Here is a 15,421-nt window from a genome sequence, read left to right as displayed (position 1 = left end):
TAAGCCATAGCAGGATTTTTAAGCATTCAAGGAATATAAGCCATACCCCGAAAATAAGACATAGTGATAGGCGCAGCAGCAATGCTGGCTGCGGCAGGAGGAGGAGGAAAAAAATAAGACATCCCTTGAAAATAAGCCATAGTGTGTTTTTTTGAGGAAAAAATAAATATAAGACATGTCTTATAATATGAGAAACACGGTATTTCCAACAACCCTTAACAAACTACAGTGCCTAGAATTATTTGAGTTTAAAAATGTGTTAGAAATGCACTATAAACACATCATATGTACCCAGCCTTGGTTTCTTAGTATTAATTCACAAAACAAATTTGCATCCATATGAGCATGTCCTTTACCCTTGTTAGATGCACATATGAGAATATGGTTTATTACTGTTGCTGCTACTGCTTACCATTATTTAGTGTGCTATCAAGATGCGTGGTGCTTGGTTTTATGCAGAAGATACTGCATAAAACTCCATGGAGGCGCAGGTTGCATCCACAGCAAAGGTGGCATTTTTCCATCTCCGCCGCATCAAGCAGTTGGTCCCTTACCTCTCTCGCCCCGATCTGGCCACAGTAATCCATGCGACGATCACCTCCAGGCTTGACTATTGTAACTCGCTCTACGCAGGGTTGCCCTTAAAGCTGACCCAGAAACTCCAGCGGGTGCAGAATGCCGCGGCAAGGCTCCTCACGGGGTCATTGCCGCGGGATCACATTCATCCAGTGCTTTACCAGCTGCACTGGCTCCCGGTGGAGTACAGGATCAGGTTTAAGGTGCTGGTTTTGACCTTTAAAGCCCTATGCGACTTGGGACCCTCGTATCTACGGGACCGCCTCTCCTGGTATGCCCCGCGGAGGACCTTAAGGTCCACAAATAATAATATTCTGGAGATCCCGAGTCATAAGATGGCTAGATTGGCCTCTACTAGAGCCAGGGCCTTTTCAGTACTGGCCCCAACCTGGTGGAACACTCTTTCCCAGGAGACCAGGGCCCTGCGGGATTTGTCATCTTTCCGCAGGGCCTGCAAGACAGAGCTGTTCTGCCTGGCCTTTGGGTTAGACTCAGCCTGACCCCTGTGTTTTCCTCCCTCATGGCTTGGATTTATGGCCTACTTGAAATGAGGCTGCACTTTAAATTTTAATACTGTATTTTAATCTGTATTTTAATTAATTGTTTTTATGTTTTATTGTAATTCTGTTGGTGTCAGCCGCCCTGAGCCCGGTTTTTGACTGGGGAGGGCGGGGTATAAATAAAAATTTATTATTATTATTATTATTATTATTTTTATTTTTATTTTCACTCATATGACAAATCACCAAAGTTATTTGCATATATAATGTAATATAGTATAATCAATAAAATGCATTTATGAAATCCAGATCAAAGTGCAGAAAAAATACAGTGTCAATACTTTATGGAGTAAACATGTAGATTTCCAAACTGCTTGTGTTGTGCTGCTACTTTCCCAGTGAAAGAAAGTGATTTGTTTTCTTCACTGCTGCGAATGACTTCATAATTTCTCCACATCTCCCTTCAGACTGCTGAGCTAGGGAAGAGAGCACCAAGATGGATTCGGGACAATGAAGTGACCATGTGCATGAAATGCAAGGAATCCTTCAATGCCCTGACGAGGAGGAGGCATCATTGCCGAGCATGTGGGCATGTAAGCACAAAGCCATGTCTACTAGTTGGTTAAGCCAGTGTGGTGTAGTGGTTAAGAGTGGTAGACTCATAAGCTCCTCCACATGCAGCTGCTGGGTGACCTTGAGCTAGTCACACTTCTTTGAAGTCTCTCAGCCCCACCCACCTCACAGGGTGTTTGTTGTGGGGGAGGAGGGAAAAGGAGAATGTTAGCTGCTTTGAGACTCCTTCAGGTAGTGATAAAGCGGGATATCAAATCCAAACTCTTCTTCGTAACAGATGCTGGATCAGCCCAAAACCTGCTCATATCCGCCATCTGCTGGTGGCTTCTAAATGCTGCTTTGTTGCCGTTGAGCATGCTGTTGAGCAGTGGTCAAAATGTGGGGGGCGGCTTCACTGTATGAGCCAAACTGATTCCATTCATGGACAGCTTAGGAAATTTCCCATTAAATTGTTCTTTCAGCAGTTGGTGATTTTTAAGTCTTGTTTTCCTGCCTCGATGATGATGCAGCTAAGATGAAGACAGTTTTTGCTTTGCTTTTATCCTCTAAGCTCTCACTAATACCTGATTTTTCAACTGATAATCTTAAGACAACTAATTCAACTAACCTTAAATTTGCATTTGCCTTGAAGCTTTTGTCAGGGTTACTAGGGTTCCGTTACTAGTTGAGAGAATTTTATTTCCTTTGAGCTGTATGCAGCGAAGTCGTCCCATTTGTGCAAGGGCTTCCACTTGTGCAGTGGAACTTCTCCTTGCTCCCTCAGTTTGTTATAGGATTTGCCTCAACCCTATGGAGGAGGATTGGTGGTGGTGGTGGGGCATTGGGGGAGGACAGCTAATTGAAGTTTTGTTGCTCAAGCAGAAGCCCTTGTGTCAATGGGATGACTGTAGTGGATACAACCCGGCTTGGCCACACTTCCACTCTTCCTGTGCCTAGAAAGCTCGGGTCTGAGTGGTTTTCTGTTTGCTCCGGTTTTCTGTTTAGTGCTGAATCAGAGCCAGGCGTCAATCTGCAGAAAACCTGATTGATGTTTACTCCGATTCAGTGGTAAATATCAGATTTCCCTTGGAGGAAAGTGGCGGGACAAGCAGAAGTCTTGAATGAGCCCTTTGCTAGGTTGGGCCATTTGGGCCAGCCACCATCTCTTGGCCTCACCTACTTCACAGGGTTGTTGTGAGGATGAAATGGGGAGGAGAATCATGAACTCCTTGGAAGGAAAAGGTGGTATATAAATGTAATAAAAAATAAAAATAAAATGAGAATCTCAGGATTAATTCTATTGGGGAAGAGGAGGGAATCACATGCCTGTGAAGAAATTGGACAAATAGCATTGTAATCTCACAACCTAAGCCTGAATTTGTTGTTTGTGGGTCTTGGATTGCATTGATTTGGGTGGCAGAGCTAATTCAGGGAAGGTTCCTTCCTTGGAACAAGGAATGATTTGGATGACTTTCACTTTTGGAAATGTCAGGAGGCACGTGTTTGGCAAAATCTCACCATATAGAATGAATGGGGAAGAGGGAAAATAATATTCCAGAATACTGTAATTCATTCCCCTCCTCCTCTTACTCTTCTTAAGGTGGTTTGCTGGAAATGTTCTGATTACAAAGCTCATCTTGAGTATGATGGTGGTAAGCTGAACAAGGTTTGTAAGGACTGCTACCACATTATAACAGGATGCACAGATAGCGAAGAAAAGAAGAAGAAAGGAATCTTGGAGGTATGACATTTAAAGAGTTATTTCATTGTGTTGTGTGTAATATGGTCTTTGGCTTACCTTTCATTGGAAGATGATGCATTTTTCTTGGATGGTTTACGTGGTACTAATATAGAGAGCTTTTGGATTGGACCTGAGATTCATATCCTGTGTTTGTTTAGATACAGTCAAAAGTCATATTTTCACAGAACAGCCACCTTGATGTGGCTGCTTTGAGTTGTGTGTGCCACTGCTGTGCCACTGCTTTGTGTGGCAAGCCATTCATGAAAAAAGGCCAAGTCACATGTTTTTGCTTCTGTCACGTAATGGATCTCTTTGCTTCTGCAAAGCCTTTTATGCCAATAGTTTATGGCAGCATCCAGAAAACTGTGTGGATCAGCCACCAAGCAAGTTTTGTGTCTGTCTATCTGTCTCTCGATATATGTATACACAAACATACATACATTTTAAAAGTAGCCTGCATATGGAGACCATTTTGTTTGAAAACAGGCTTAGGTGGATGGGTTTGGCTCAAGTCATGATCCCTTGACCACACTTCCCACCCACCCCTTTTGAATATGACATATTTTATAGGGTTACTGGATTCTTACAGCTGGTGAAGTTTGGGCAGAGGGAGAAGTGGGAAGTGTGTCTGTACTCGAGTGAGATTTGCAGAGAGTGGGGGACTATTGACTAAAAAACAACCAAGGTTGGCAGATGATCTTGAGACTTCTGTTTCAGCAGAAGCTTCCAGTACTATTCTTTTCTCCCATTCAGCTGTTCTTTAAACTCACCATTTTGCCCTTTATGAGGCACCCAGTGTCAGAATAGCTAGTCCCCATCTTTATCAGGAACTTATAAGCATCAGTTCTGTGTCCTAACACTTGCTTCCATGCCATGTTGTTTTGATAAATAGCAAAATGGTGAATTCATTATAAGGATTGAGATTTATCTTGCCTGGTTCCTTCTAACTATTCGGCTCAACTGACATTTGCTGTAATTCAACTCTCAGTAAATGAATAACATCTTATGTTCTAACTATAATAATCTGAGGAACTGTGCTGTAGCTAGGCTAAGCTATTGGAAATCTCTGAAAGATAATATTTCTCTTCTGCCCTTACAGATTGAATCAGCAGAAGTATCCGGTAACAGTGTGATATGTAGTTTTCTCCAATACTTGGAAAAATCTAGGACTTGGCAGAAGGCTTGGTGTGTGATTCCTAAGCAGGAAGCCCTTGTATTATATATGTACGGTGCTCCACAGGTATGTAGGAAGAACATGTTGGACAAAAAAAATATCCTCGGATAGGGTGCATGAAAAGTGGGGTACAATTGCTCCCAGTAACAGCTTTGCAATTATCATATATGCACTCTGTCCCACTTCCTCTGTTTTTTAATCTGTCCCCCTCAGCAGACAAACAAGGTGTTTTTCACAGAAATTGTGAGGGGCAAGGGGTATCGCGAAGCCCCTCCCCTCCTGAGTTCCAGCCCAGCCCAGAGCACGACTGAGAGCAGGGAAAGCTCCAGCTCCAGTGGGGAAACAGGAAGTGGGGTCCAAGGCTCTGGCAGGGTAGAAGAGCCAGCGTCCCAGGTGGGACAGGAAGGAGGAAAGAGGGGGGGGCAGACCCATCCCCCCAACTCCGGAACTTCGCAGAAAGCGTCGGGGGAAGAGGATGGGTCTCCCCAAGTTGTTATGCTGGCGCAAGACGCGCCAAAAGCCATTCGGAGGTTCTGATGAAAGCTGAAGAGATGTGTCTCTGTAAATAGCTCCACCTTTAGCACTGTAAATAAGCAGCACCAATAAAAAGATAAAATGCAGAGCGGTGCAGAGTCGTTACTCTGAAGTAGTCCCATCCGACCACTGTGACAGAAATAAATTGTTGTGGAGACTATGGCAATATCCTGTTTCCCCAGTGCTCATTCTGTGATTAATTGTGGGGTGGAGGGGTAGGTAATAAGAGGATAAGGAGGCGACTCGTAGGATGAGGATTTCTCCACTTCTGCACCTTTCTTCTCCCACGGGTGCCTATGCCATCTTCATTTTTCTGTCTTGCTAAAGACCACCACGATAGAGCTTTCCTTTTCCTCCCAACACCTGTCTGCCCCTGCTGGTGCGAGACGTTTGTGCGAGGGGGGATGAAGTCTTGCACTCTGGTTATGTAATCGGTCGATCAAAATAAAAAAAATCCTTCCAGTAGCACTTTAGAGACCAACTAAGTGTCATTGGTATGGTATTGGTATGGTGCTACTGGAAGGAATTTTTTTATATATTTTGTTTAGACTACGGCAGACCAACACGGCTACCTACCTGTAATCGGTTGATCAATTGCTCTCCTCTCCTCCTTACCAAACCCAGAGCTTTTTAAAAAGGTTATTTATTTCTGTTTACTTAGGATGTAAAAGCGCTAGCTACCATCCCTTTGCTGGGCTACACAGTAGATGACACTCCAAGAAGCGCTGACCTTCCACACAGTTTCAAATTGACTCAGTCCAAGTCAGTGCACAGTTTTGCTGCGGACAATGAGGAACTAAAACAGAAGTGGTTGAAGGTCATCCATTTGGCCGTCAAAGGTGAAACACCGGATTGCCCAAATCATTTGCGGATGAGTTTAGAGGACCAGCATGAAAGCTCTGCAAAACTGGAAGCTGAAACTTGACATAGCAGGTGGTCTGTAATGTATTTCTCTCTCTCTCCACTCAAAACTTTGGTTGACACTAATTTTGAAATCAGCAAGAAAGAAGCCAGCCTTCCTGGCTCAACCACATTTCTTAGCACTTTATGTTGGAAAAGAAAAACAATGTTCATCTTTTTTTTTAGGGAACTTTTTCTTATATTTATGTTGTGTCAATAAAATTAATGTACCCTTCCACATTTCCTTTTTATTAAATGAATGTCTATCAAAGAGTGACCAATATTACTATACCACTCTTCTCAAGAAAATAGCATCATACGAAATGAATGCTATTGAGAAAGAAATATTGATGTCAGCACTGGTATATCTTGGCTGCATTCTAGGACTCGTAGCTGTGTCTTAAGATATACCTCTTTTGCCAAAATAGATGTGTAGTGGAATGTAAAGACAGTTTGGTTTATTGTATCTAAATTCTAGCACTATTTACACTGACTTGTACATATAGTCTATCAATTTGTGTTTGAGAAAAGAACAATACCCAGAGTATCTAAAATTTCTAAATTATCTATTAAAAACCCTCATTCTTTTTTCCATTTTAAAAATTATTAAACAAGTACAATATATAAGATTTGCAGGGTATGCTATTAGAGAGAAAAATGTAATATACTTAATTTTGATTTGACTTCATGATACTAGGTTCATGCTATTTGCCTATGATTTATAAAGCATGCATCCTCCTAAAAATTTAAGCAGAGGATTCTAAATTAAAAACAACTAGTTACTTGTTTATATCTGATGGCATTGATATTTTTATACATAAACGTAGAGCTTAAAAAGCAGTAGTAAATCAAATGGCATGTAATGGATGTGCAAGTTCTGGCTGTGTTTTGAAAACCATAATAATTCCTCTACTCAGTCCTGTGCCTGTTAACCTTTGGAAGGTGGTGCTACCTTTTTAAAATTACAGCAAGTGCTTCAGTAAATAACAGCCTGGTCTTAAATGATCACTTGTGATCATGTATTATGCCTTTATAGTTGGTCACTAACACTCGGACCTTAATATTATAATCAGTCAATCCAGACATCACATCAAATCGTGATTAAGAAATATTAAATATACATAGTTTAGGAGGATGTCTGAATTGACAAGCCATGATTTGAGACAGCAAAAAAACACCATTAAGCCATGCCTTGGGCAAACTGTAGTTGACAAATCATAGTTAAAAGTCAGAGGCAACTGCATTGAGACAGTAGTGCTGAGCAGACAATATGAAAGTTTCCCTAACCCATGGTTTACTGTACATGCTTTGTGCAAACTGTAGTTGACAAATCATAGCTAAAAGTCAGATGCAACCACATTGAGATGGCAGTGCTGAGCAGAAAATATGAAAGCCTGCAAGTTTCCCTAAACCATTGCTTCCTGTACATTTAGAAACTCAAATTGTGCTTTGTATTCTAAATTATGGTTGAAACAAAATATGATTTGGCATATTTGAATTTAGCAGTTATAACTCTCACTAACCGTGCACATGTTGCAACAGTTATTACCACTGTATTAGTCATACAACTGTATTGTATGACTCATACCCACTTATACAGTGGGTGGCAGAGCTGCCATTGCAATATGTGACTGCACCCACTGTTTGCATGGAATATTACACACTGTATAACATAATAGACATGAAATCTGATTTTGTAGGGGATATGGCTTTAAAAAACACAAACCTGAATACCTGGACCTTACTTAGTGGATAAAAGGATTCTTAGGGAATTATATATATTCATTACGTTTTGCAGTATTGAGCCAATAATGACAGTAACAGTTTTGTTGTAACTTGCTAATTTTATCTTGCACCTCCAGATTGGTCTGTGTTCAGTTACTTAAGTTCAAATCTACCTGTCATGGGGGAAGACACCAGTTTTTAATATTTCTCTGCTAAATAGCCACAATTTGAAGAGACTAAAGGCATAGTCAGGCAAGGGCTTAACCATGGGCAGGAGGAGGCAGGAAAATGCATACAAGACCTGCACCCACTTGTCCTTGGCTGCGATGGCTCTTCAGGCATTCATGCATTTAGCAGGAGAATGCTAAGTACATTCCATTGAAAGTGCTTTGAAATCTCTGTATGATAGGTGACCCCAACAAGACAGGCTTCTGATTGCAGGGAAACTGTCTTCAAGCCTTCATGTTAAAAATACGAAGGTCTGAAGAGGTGTTCTATATATCCCATTTTAAATACTACTTCCATGCTTTGCTCACTTTTGCTGAGTATTAAATATGCAAAGCACTCTTTCCAAAATACCTGTGGAATTGAAATATTAGTGCCCACCCAATGCCTTCCGAATGGGCTTGCTTCACTAATAACTAGATAATGGAGCTAACAGAATGCTCAAGGTGACAGTCAGTTTGCTGTATACTGCCAGTCTGGGCCAACAAACCAGATCCTATTCTAGACTCATTCAGTAATATTCTGGTGAATGAAAAGACCTGCACTGGTTGTGGTCTTCTTCCTAATGTTTCTATGCAGACGATTTCTGTCTGCATTTCTGCATGTAGTACAAAAGTAGACATGCCTTTGATGGAAAGAACCTTGTGGTTTTTAGAGAGAAAAGTAAAATTGGGAATCCAGAGGAAGCACTGGGCTCTTTATTAGAGCAATAGTAATCTTACTAGATTAGGGATGAGCTTTGATCCAATCGTATTCCTCTACCGTAGGCCTGATATTCCTTTTGCAGCTCCTGGGTTTTTTTTAGCTGATGTTGCTGCTGAAGTGTCTTTTAAAAATAGTTTTTTAAAAATGCTTAATGCAAAAGAAAGAAAAGGAATGATTTTCCAGTACTTTGCCTTGTCTTCATTGGAACTTTCCATATTGCTCCTGCTGGGAAATACTTCCCATCCGCGGAGATGTGCCAGATTCCTTTGCCAACTGATTGGGGAGATCTCTCCATTCATTCACCCTAATGCAGAACCTCTTGAGCAGCATCCACCTGCGATTAGGTAGGATTAGGTAGGATTTAATTTCAGGGACAGTTTTGAGTGGACTCTTCGCTTTTCGTAAATTCAGATCTTTCCTCTTCATTTTAGACTTTGAACAGGCTATTTCCTTTTCATCCTTGAGGGCAGGATTGTTGTTGTTATTACCACATAGTAAGTGCTGCTGGGTGTCATCTGGTATACAGAATGTCCATTGCTTCTTACCATAAAAATTGTGTTAATTACTCACAATCACGTTGCGCCAACAAGGAAAAAGAATGCATCAAGGCATAAGTTGCCCTATGTGGCTATTGCACACGTGTGTATGCACAACAAAACGTGCATTTTTTGTTTATCATGTGTGACACTCTACAATCAGGCTGTATCTTTATTCCCCAAACCCATTTGAAACATTTAATTGTAGGAAAGGTGTAATATGCAAAGCAGGCCTAAAGCAAGCATGTTGGGTACAAAATCTTCTAACTCATTGTATATTTCTGATGTGACTCTCGTCTCAGCGCAGAGTTAATCGTTGACTGTGAACCTTTTTGCGTACATGCAGTTATCCTAAATGTTTGGGTTTTTCTTAATGGAAAACCAACTATTACACTTCTACTACAATGACATTATGGGCAAATTTTCAGAAAGAGGCCTTATGTTCCTTCCCTGATGAATAGGAGGGGTGTCTATATGGTGGTTTTGGTTCTGGGAACCTTGTTTGAAAGCACACTTTTTGTACCAGGGCTAGTAACCATTTATAGTTGATCACATGTTATGCTATATGGGTTGGAAAGGAATGGAAATGGGTTGTAATTATCCCTATATTGTTTGGGATGAGGGGGCTGGAGGATGGAAAACAAGCACACAGGTAATTTCTGGTTTCCTTCATCTTTCCCCTCCCAGTTTGCAGACGTGTAGTGCAAACCTTTGGGGGGGGCATCAATAATAATAATAATAATAAATAGCCCCTATCTAGCACTTAGAGAGCACTTCCTATTAAATATCCTAAGCACACTTGCATAGAAGCAAAGTTCCATAGAAAGAAATGAGATTTACTTCAATGTTCAAGCACTGGGGTCCTTAAGACTCCTGCGTAAAGCACAGCTAATGACTACTTTGTAATAAAGATGAGGTAAATAAGATATATAGTCTGATTTCCTTACCCTATTCTGGCTCCCAAACCTTTTAAGGTACATTTTTTATCTCTGTAGGATTTCTAGGACAAAGAAGTGGCCCTTTTAATTTGTTTTCTCCTGAGGCCATCCCACATGTGGGTAACAGAAGTTCTGGCTTCATGGTTAACATTTTCAAGCTGTATCTCATTCTAAGCAGAACTTCTGTGTGTTGTTGGAAAATACTGGAATTTGTGTTTAGTCGTCTTAATTTTCATGTTGCATTGGCCTTTTAACTGTTACCCCATTTCCTTTTTTTATTTAACTGACTGTCTGACTGGTTCTGTATGGCGTTAGCATGCAGCAGGATGCAATAACGAAGGAGGGTGTGTGTGTGTGTGTGTGTTTATGTTTATGTACACACTTTGCAAGCCAATTTAAATAATTGCTTCAGTAGAGAGAGAGAGAGACAGCTTTTGTAACCGAATCTGCATGTCCTTGTGCTTTTACCAATTACTTCAGATGTTAGATGAAGGGAAACCATAATGATCTGTGGTTAATGACAATGAGCTGCTTAACAATGCTGAGGCAGGAAAACTTGCTGCAGGTACAAATGACAGAGACCAAGCATGCATTGCTGAAGCTGGATCCCTGTTTCCTAAGTATGCTTAGCAAGGACCTGGTCTCCTTCTGCACTGATCCATTGATGGGGTTTCATTCTCTTGCTTGACCACTTGAGCAGCACTTAGGGTGCCAGCAAATCACTCAGCTTAAAAATGTCTGCCAGTTCAAACCATGATGTTACCCTGGTGTTCGGTGGATCATCCTCATGGGGTCGGTGGTGACAAGAAACCCACTCACCCACTGCTGCATCAGAGAATAAATTCCAGGAACTGTGGTGCACGAAAGGACTGGCCACTTAGAATATCCACATTGCCGACATTAGGCCACCCCAAAACAATGCTTGTGTGTCAAACGTTGTTTTTAACTGAACATTTTCTGCATCAACTTTTTCCCTTCAACTTTGCCAATATAAGCAAGGTAAACTTACAGTGTAGAATACTATGTGCTAGTGTCTTTGCTGCCTTATTTAAACGTTCTTGCAATCTGATACAAGTTGATTTTTTTAAAAACAGTAATTTTGTAATTGCTCAGTTGAGAATGAATTTGAGACTTGTGAATTTATTGGTTTAACTTTTTTTTTGCTAGATTTGAATCTACAGCTGGCTGTAATTTGACATATTTGGGGTGTGTGGAATATTGGCCATAATCTTGCCAAAGTTAGTAAACGTAAGTCTCTTTGCTCTCAGTGGGACAGTGAAATTTGGTTGGGTCACTGAAAATGGCTTCAGTGATAGGAAAAACTATAGTAGTTTGATAAAGCATGGGTATACCAAATGTAATTATCAGTTGTACTTTGACTAAGCGTACTATTGTTTTTATTGTTGCTGGATGTAAATATACTTGAATAATGAAAGAAGTCTGTAGCGCTGTGCCATCTTGATACCTTTAGCTCTATTGACTTCTTAGTCTTTAACTCTAAAGCATTTATCCATCTTCAGTGGCATTTTGTATGTGCAGGTGCAAATCAATTGTAGTGGAGTGGCTTTTTCCCCTTTTTTTGCAGTCCATTTCCCCCGACTAACTCAAGGCTCATCATGCTAAGAGTGTCCCAGGGCAAGTAACTGGTGTATTGGTTCACAACCGTGAACTGCTTTCTTCCCGAAGGCATAAAAAAGGAACACTTTTTTCTATTGTATTTTCCAAATGGTTATAGATCAGTGCACTCGTAAATCTAGGGCTATGTATAAACATTCATGAAAAGAGGAGTTAGCAGTTGAGCTGAGTAGAAATGTTCTGCTGATTTCAGCAAATGCCAGATGTGCACAGTGCTGACTGGCTGGTGCCTGTGACGCCATCCTCTCCCCAAAAATATTTTGTTACATTTAAAAATGTAATTAAGAGAAGAACATGTCCAAAGGGGTGTGTACATGGAGCTGCCCTGTTGGTTAAACTGAGAGGGGAAGCTTGCACACAAAGCAGTTTTCTTGCCACAATGCAAACATAAGGTAGAAAGCAGCTCTCGTTGCATAAGTGGGGCTATCATGATTGTCAAATAAATCATTGCCTTAGCCAGGGTTTACAGTAGGAACTGCAGGTACCCGCAGGACAGTGGATCCTGTCATTTAATTTTAGGGTATGCTGTGGGCAATATGTTTGTACAAATATTTAGCATGCACTCGATTCTGTACATGAAAAGCAGCAGCATACATTTCTGCCACTTGTTTGTGCAGTGTGCAAAAGCAGGTCAGTGAGCCAGGATCAGTCAGAGCTCCTTGGAGCAAACATCCTCAAGAGTTCACGCTTTAGCACTTCACATATTCTTTCACACCTGAAAAGAGAAGTCTCTTCGGGCTGGGCCTTAGTGGTGTCATAAAATGATGTAACCACCCCTCTGCCACAATGCTAACGTGATGGATAATACCGGTAGGATTAAGGTTCTAGATGGTGTCTAATGTTTATGCCACTGAGGAGCACAAACAAAATCCATGGTGACAATTCTCTTGCTTTCATTCATGTAAGCCAGTGCTACTCAGTGGCGGTCCAGTTCATGAGCCATCGGCTGCTGGTCTGTGGTGACTCCACCACCTCCCAGGATGGGTGGGATGCTTCAGTTACCCAATATGGTACCAGCTCCTGGCACATCAGGTGGGATGGGGTTTGCCAGTCCACCCCATGAAATAGTTTGAGAAGCACTGATGTAAGCAAAATTAAATGGGAAAGGAGATGATCAGTTTAAGCACAAGTGTCATGTAAATTATATTTCCATCCCTAATAGGTTAGTTATCCCCTCTTCTCTGGATTTAAGCACCGTCTTTTAAGAAGAAATGTGTTTCTTTCTTTCTTGGTAGAATTTGGCTGGGCAAACTAGAATGTTCTCATCCATGCAAAATAGCTCTTGATGACAGTTCAGTCCATACTCAAAGCTATCTTCATCCAGTTTAACAAAAGGTAACCAATTTTATAGTATGCACATCTTATTTATGGGATGGCTTAGTTTCCACAATATTATACACTCAAAGTACATTGTAAACAATTTAAAATCTAATTGGGAGGTACCCACTGTGTAAATGCATTAAAGAGAAAAAATTAAATAATGTTCCAGTCTGGGAGCTAGTTATTTGGTATTTCCCGTTTTCTCAAAGTGAATGTAGATTTGATTTCCCCCAAGATTTTTCTACTGAAGTAGATGAGTTGTTTTATAAGAAAAAACTCCCCTCCCCCCGACATGTAATTCCAATATTACTCAGTCTGGAGCAACTCCTTGCAAATGCATAATAATATTTTTAATTTAAAAATTAAAGAAAAGGAATAGATCTCATGAGAGATCTAAATTCTTTTTCAAGGAAGAAGGGAAAACTATTCCCCTTTCTGTGGCAAATACAACATACCAGCCAGTATTCCACATAAAAATGCACAGAAGCTCACCTGCTCTTGGTCTCAAGAAGTTTAGAAGGTGGGAAATGTTACAAGCAGGCAGGGCATGGGGGAGAATCGGCGAAAAACAAAGCAACCAAGTACCCAACAGCCTTCAGAGTGTCACGCAGCTGAAATATATGGAATATGTCACGAATGATTCTTGTGTGGAAGCAGGGGTAAGTCTTAGTTGATAGTATCAGATGAACAAGCTGTAAAAATTGTAATTTCTCAAAGGGTATAATATAAGTCTTCTTTTTTTTGCTCTACCATAAATAAAAAGCAAAAAGAACAAGCAACATTTAAGATTGTGAGAGTGGTTATCGTTAAAATGTACATGAATGTAAAATACTTGCAGATATGTGTATATATTTCTGTAACATATGTATATTTGGTCCATAAAGGTCAGAGCTGGAATACTGTAAAATTGCGCACTTTAATTCTTGTTGAAAACTTTAAAAATTTGTATCCTGTAAATTAAAAGCATCATTAAATCAGTAATTATTCTCTGTGATTTCAATTCTCTTGTGCATTTCTCTGTGTAGTCATTGTTGTTGTTTAGTTGTTCAGTCGCGTCCGAATCTTCGTGACCCCGTGGACCAGAGCACGCCAGGCACTCCTGTCTTTCACTGCCTCCCGCAGTTTGGTCAGACTCATGTTGGTAGCTTCGAGAACACTGTCCAACCATCTCGTCCTCTGTCGTCCCCTTCTCCTTGAGCCCTCCATCTTTCCCAACATCAGGGTCTTTTCTAGGGAGTCTTCTCTTCTCATGAGGTGGCCAAAGTAATGGAGCCTCAGCTTCACGATCTGTCCTTCCAGGGAGCACTCAGGGCTGATTTCCTTAAGAATGGATAGGTTTGATCTTCTTGCAGTCCATGGGACTCTCAAGAGTCTCCTCCAGCACCATAATTCAAAAGCATCAATTCTTCGGCGATCAGCCTTCTTTATGGTCCAGCTCTCACTTCCATACATCACTACTGGGAAAACCATCGCTTTAACTATACGGACCTTTGTCGGGAAGGTGATGTCTTTGCTTTTTAAGATGCTGTCTAGGTTTGTCATTGCTTTTCTCCCAAGAAGCAGGCGTCTTTTAATTTCATAACTGCTGTCACCATCTGCAGTGATCATGGAGCCCAAGAAAGTAAAATCTCTCACTGCCTCCATTTCTTCCCCTTCTATTTGCCAGGAGGTGACGGGACCGGTGGCCATGATCTTTGTTTTTTTGATGTTGAGCTTCAGACCATATTTTGCACTCTCCTCTTTCACCCTCATTAAAATGTTCTTTATTTCCTCCTCACTTTCTGCCATCAAGGTTGTGTCATCAGCATATCTGAGGTTGCTGATATTTCTTCCGGCAATCTTAATTCCAGCTTGGGATTCATCCAGTCCAGCCTTTCACATGATGAATTCTGCATATAAGTTAAATAAGCAGGGAGACAATATACAGCCTTGTCATACTCCTTTCCCAATTTTGAACCAATCAGTTATTCCATATTCAGTTCTAACTGTAGCTTCTTGTCCCACATAGAGATTTCTCAGGAGACAGATGAGGTGATCAAGCACTCACATTTCTTTAAGAACTTGCCATAGTTTGCTGTAGTCGACACAGTCAAATGCTTTTGTGTAGTCAATGAAGCAGAAGTAGATTTTTTTCTGTAACTCTCTAGCTTTCTCCATAATCCAGTGCATGTTTGCAATTTGGTCTCTGGTTCCTCTGCCCCTTCGAAATCCAGCTTGCACTTCTGGGAGTTCACGGTCCACATACTGCTTAAGCCTGCCTTGTAGAATTTTAAGCATAACCTTGCTAGCATGTGAAATGAGCACAATTGTGTGGTAGTTGCAGCATTCTTTGGGATTGGGATGTAGACTGATCTTCTCCA

The 15,421-nt window shown here is 40.9% G+C and overlaps 1 protein-coding gene across 14 annotated transcripts in view; it reads left to right on the top strand.

Moving 5' to 3' along the window:
- The window catches only part of FGD4 (FYVE, RhoGEF and PH domain containing 4), a 125,463-nt gene that overhangs the window by 100,502 nt on the left and 9,540 nt on the right, over positions 1–15,421 (top strand). For 7 of the 14 annotated variants that reach the window (XM_060279943.1, XM_060279945.1, XM_060279948.1 and 4 more), the window contains 4 exons: positions 1,544–1,669; positions 3,229–3,369; positions 4,469–4,609; positions 5,739–13,436. In XM_060279943.1, the coding sequence (XP_060135926.1) occupies positions 1,544–1,669; positions 3,229–3,369; positions 4,469–4,609; positions 5,739–6,002 (672 nt within the window). In that variant the 3' untranslated portion in view covers positions 6,003–13,436. Of the gene's footprint in view, positions 1–1,543; positions 1,670–3,228; positions 3,370–4,468; positions 4,610–5,738; positions 13,437–15,421 lie in introns of those variants that run through there. The other 7 variants (XR_009558290.1, XR_009558288.1, XR_009558287.1 and 4 more) reach the window with 7 other exon arrangements.

The sequence above is a fragment of the Zootoca vivipara genome, chromosome 10, assembly GCF_963506605.1.
Source record: "Zootoca vivipara chromosome 10, rZooViv1.1, whole genome shotgun sequence".
Classification (NCBI taxonomy): Eukaryota; Metazoa; Chordata; class Lepidosauria; order Squamata; family Lacertidae; genus Zootoca; species Zootoca vivipara.
Note: the sequence above shows the minus strand (reverse complement) of the source record. Positions and strands in the feature narration are given on the sequence as shown.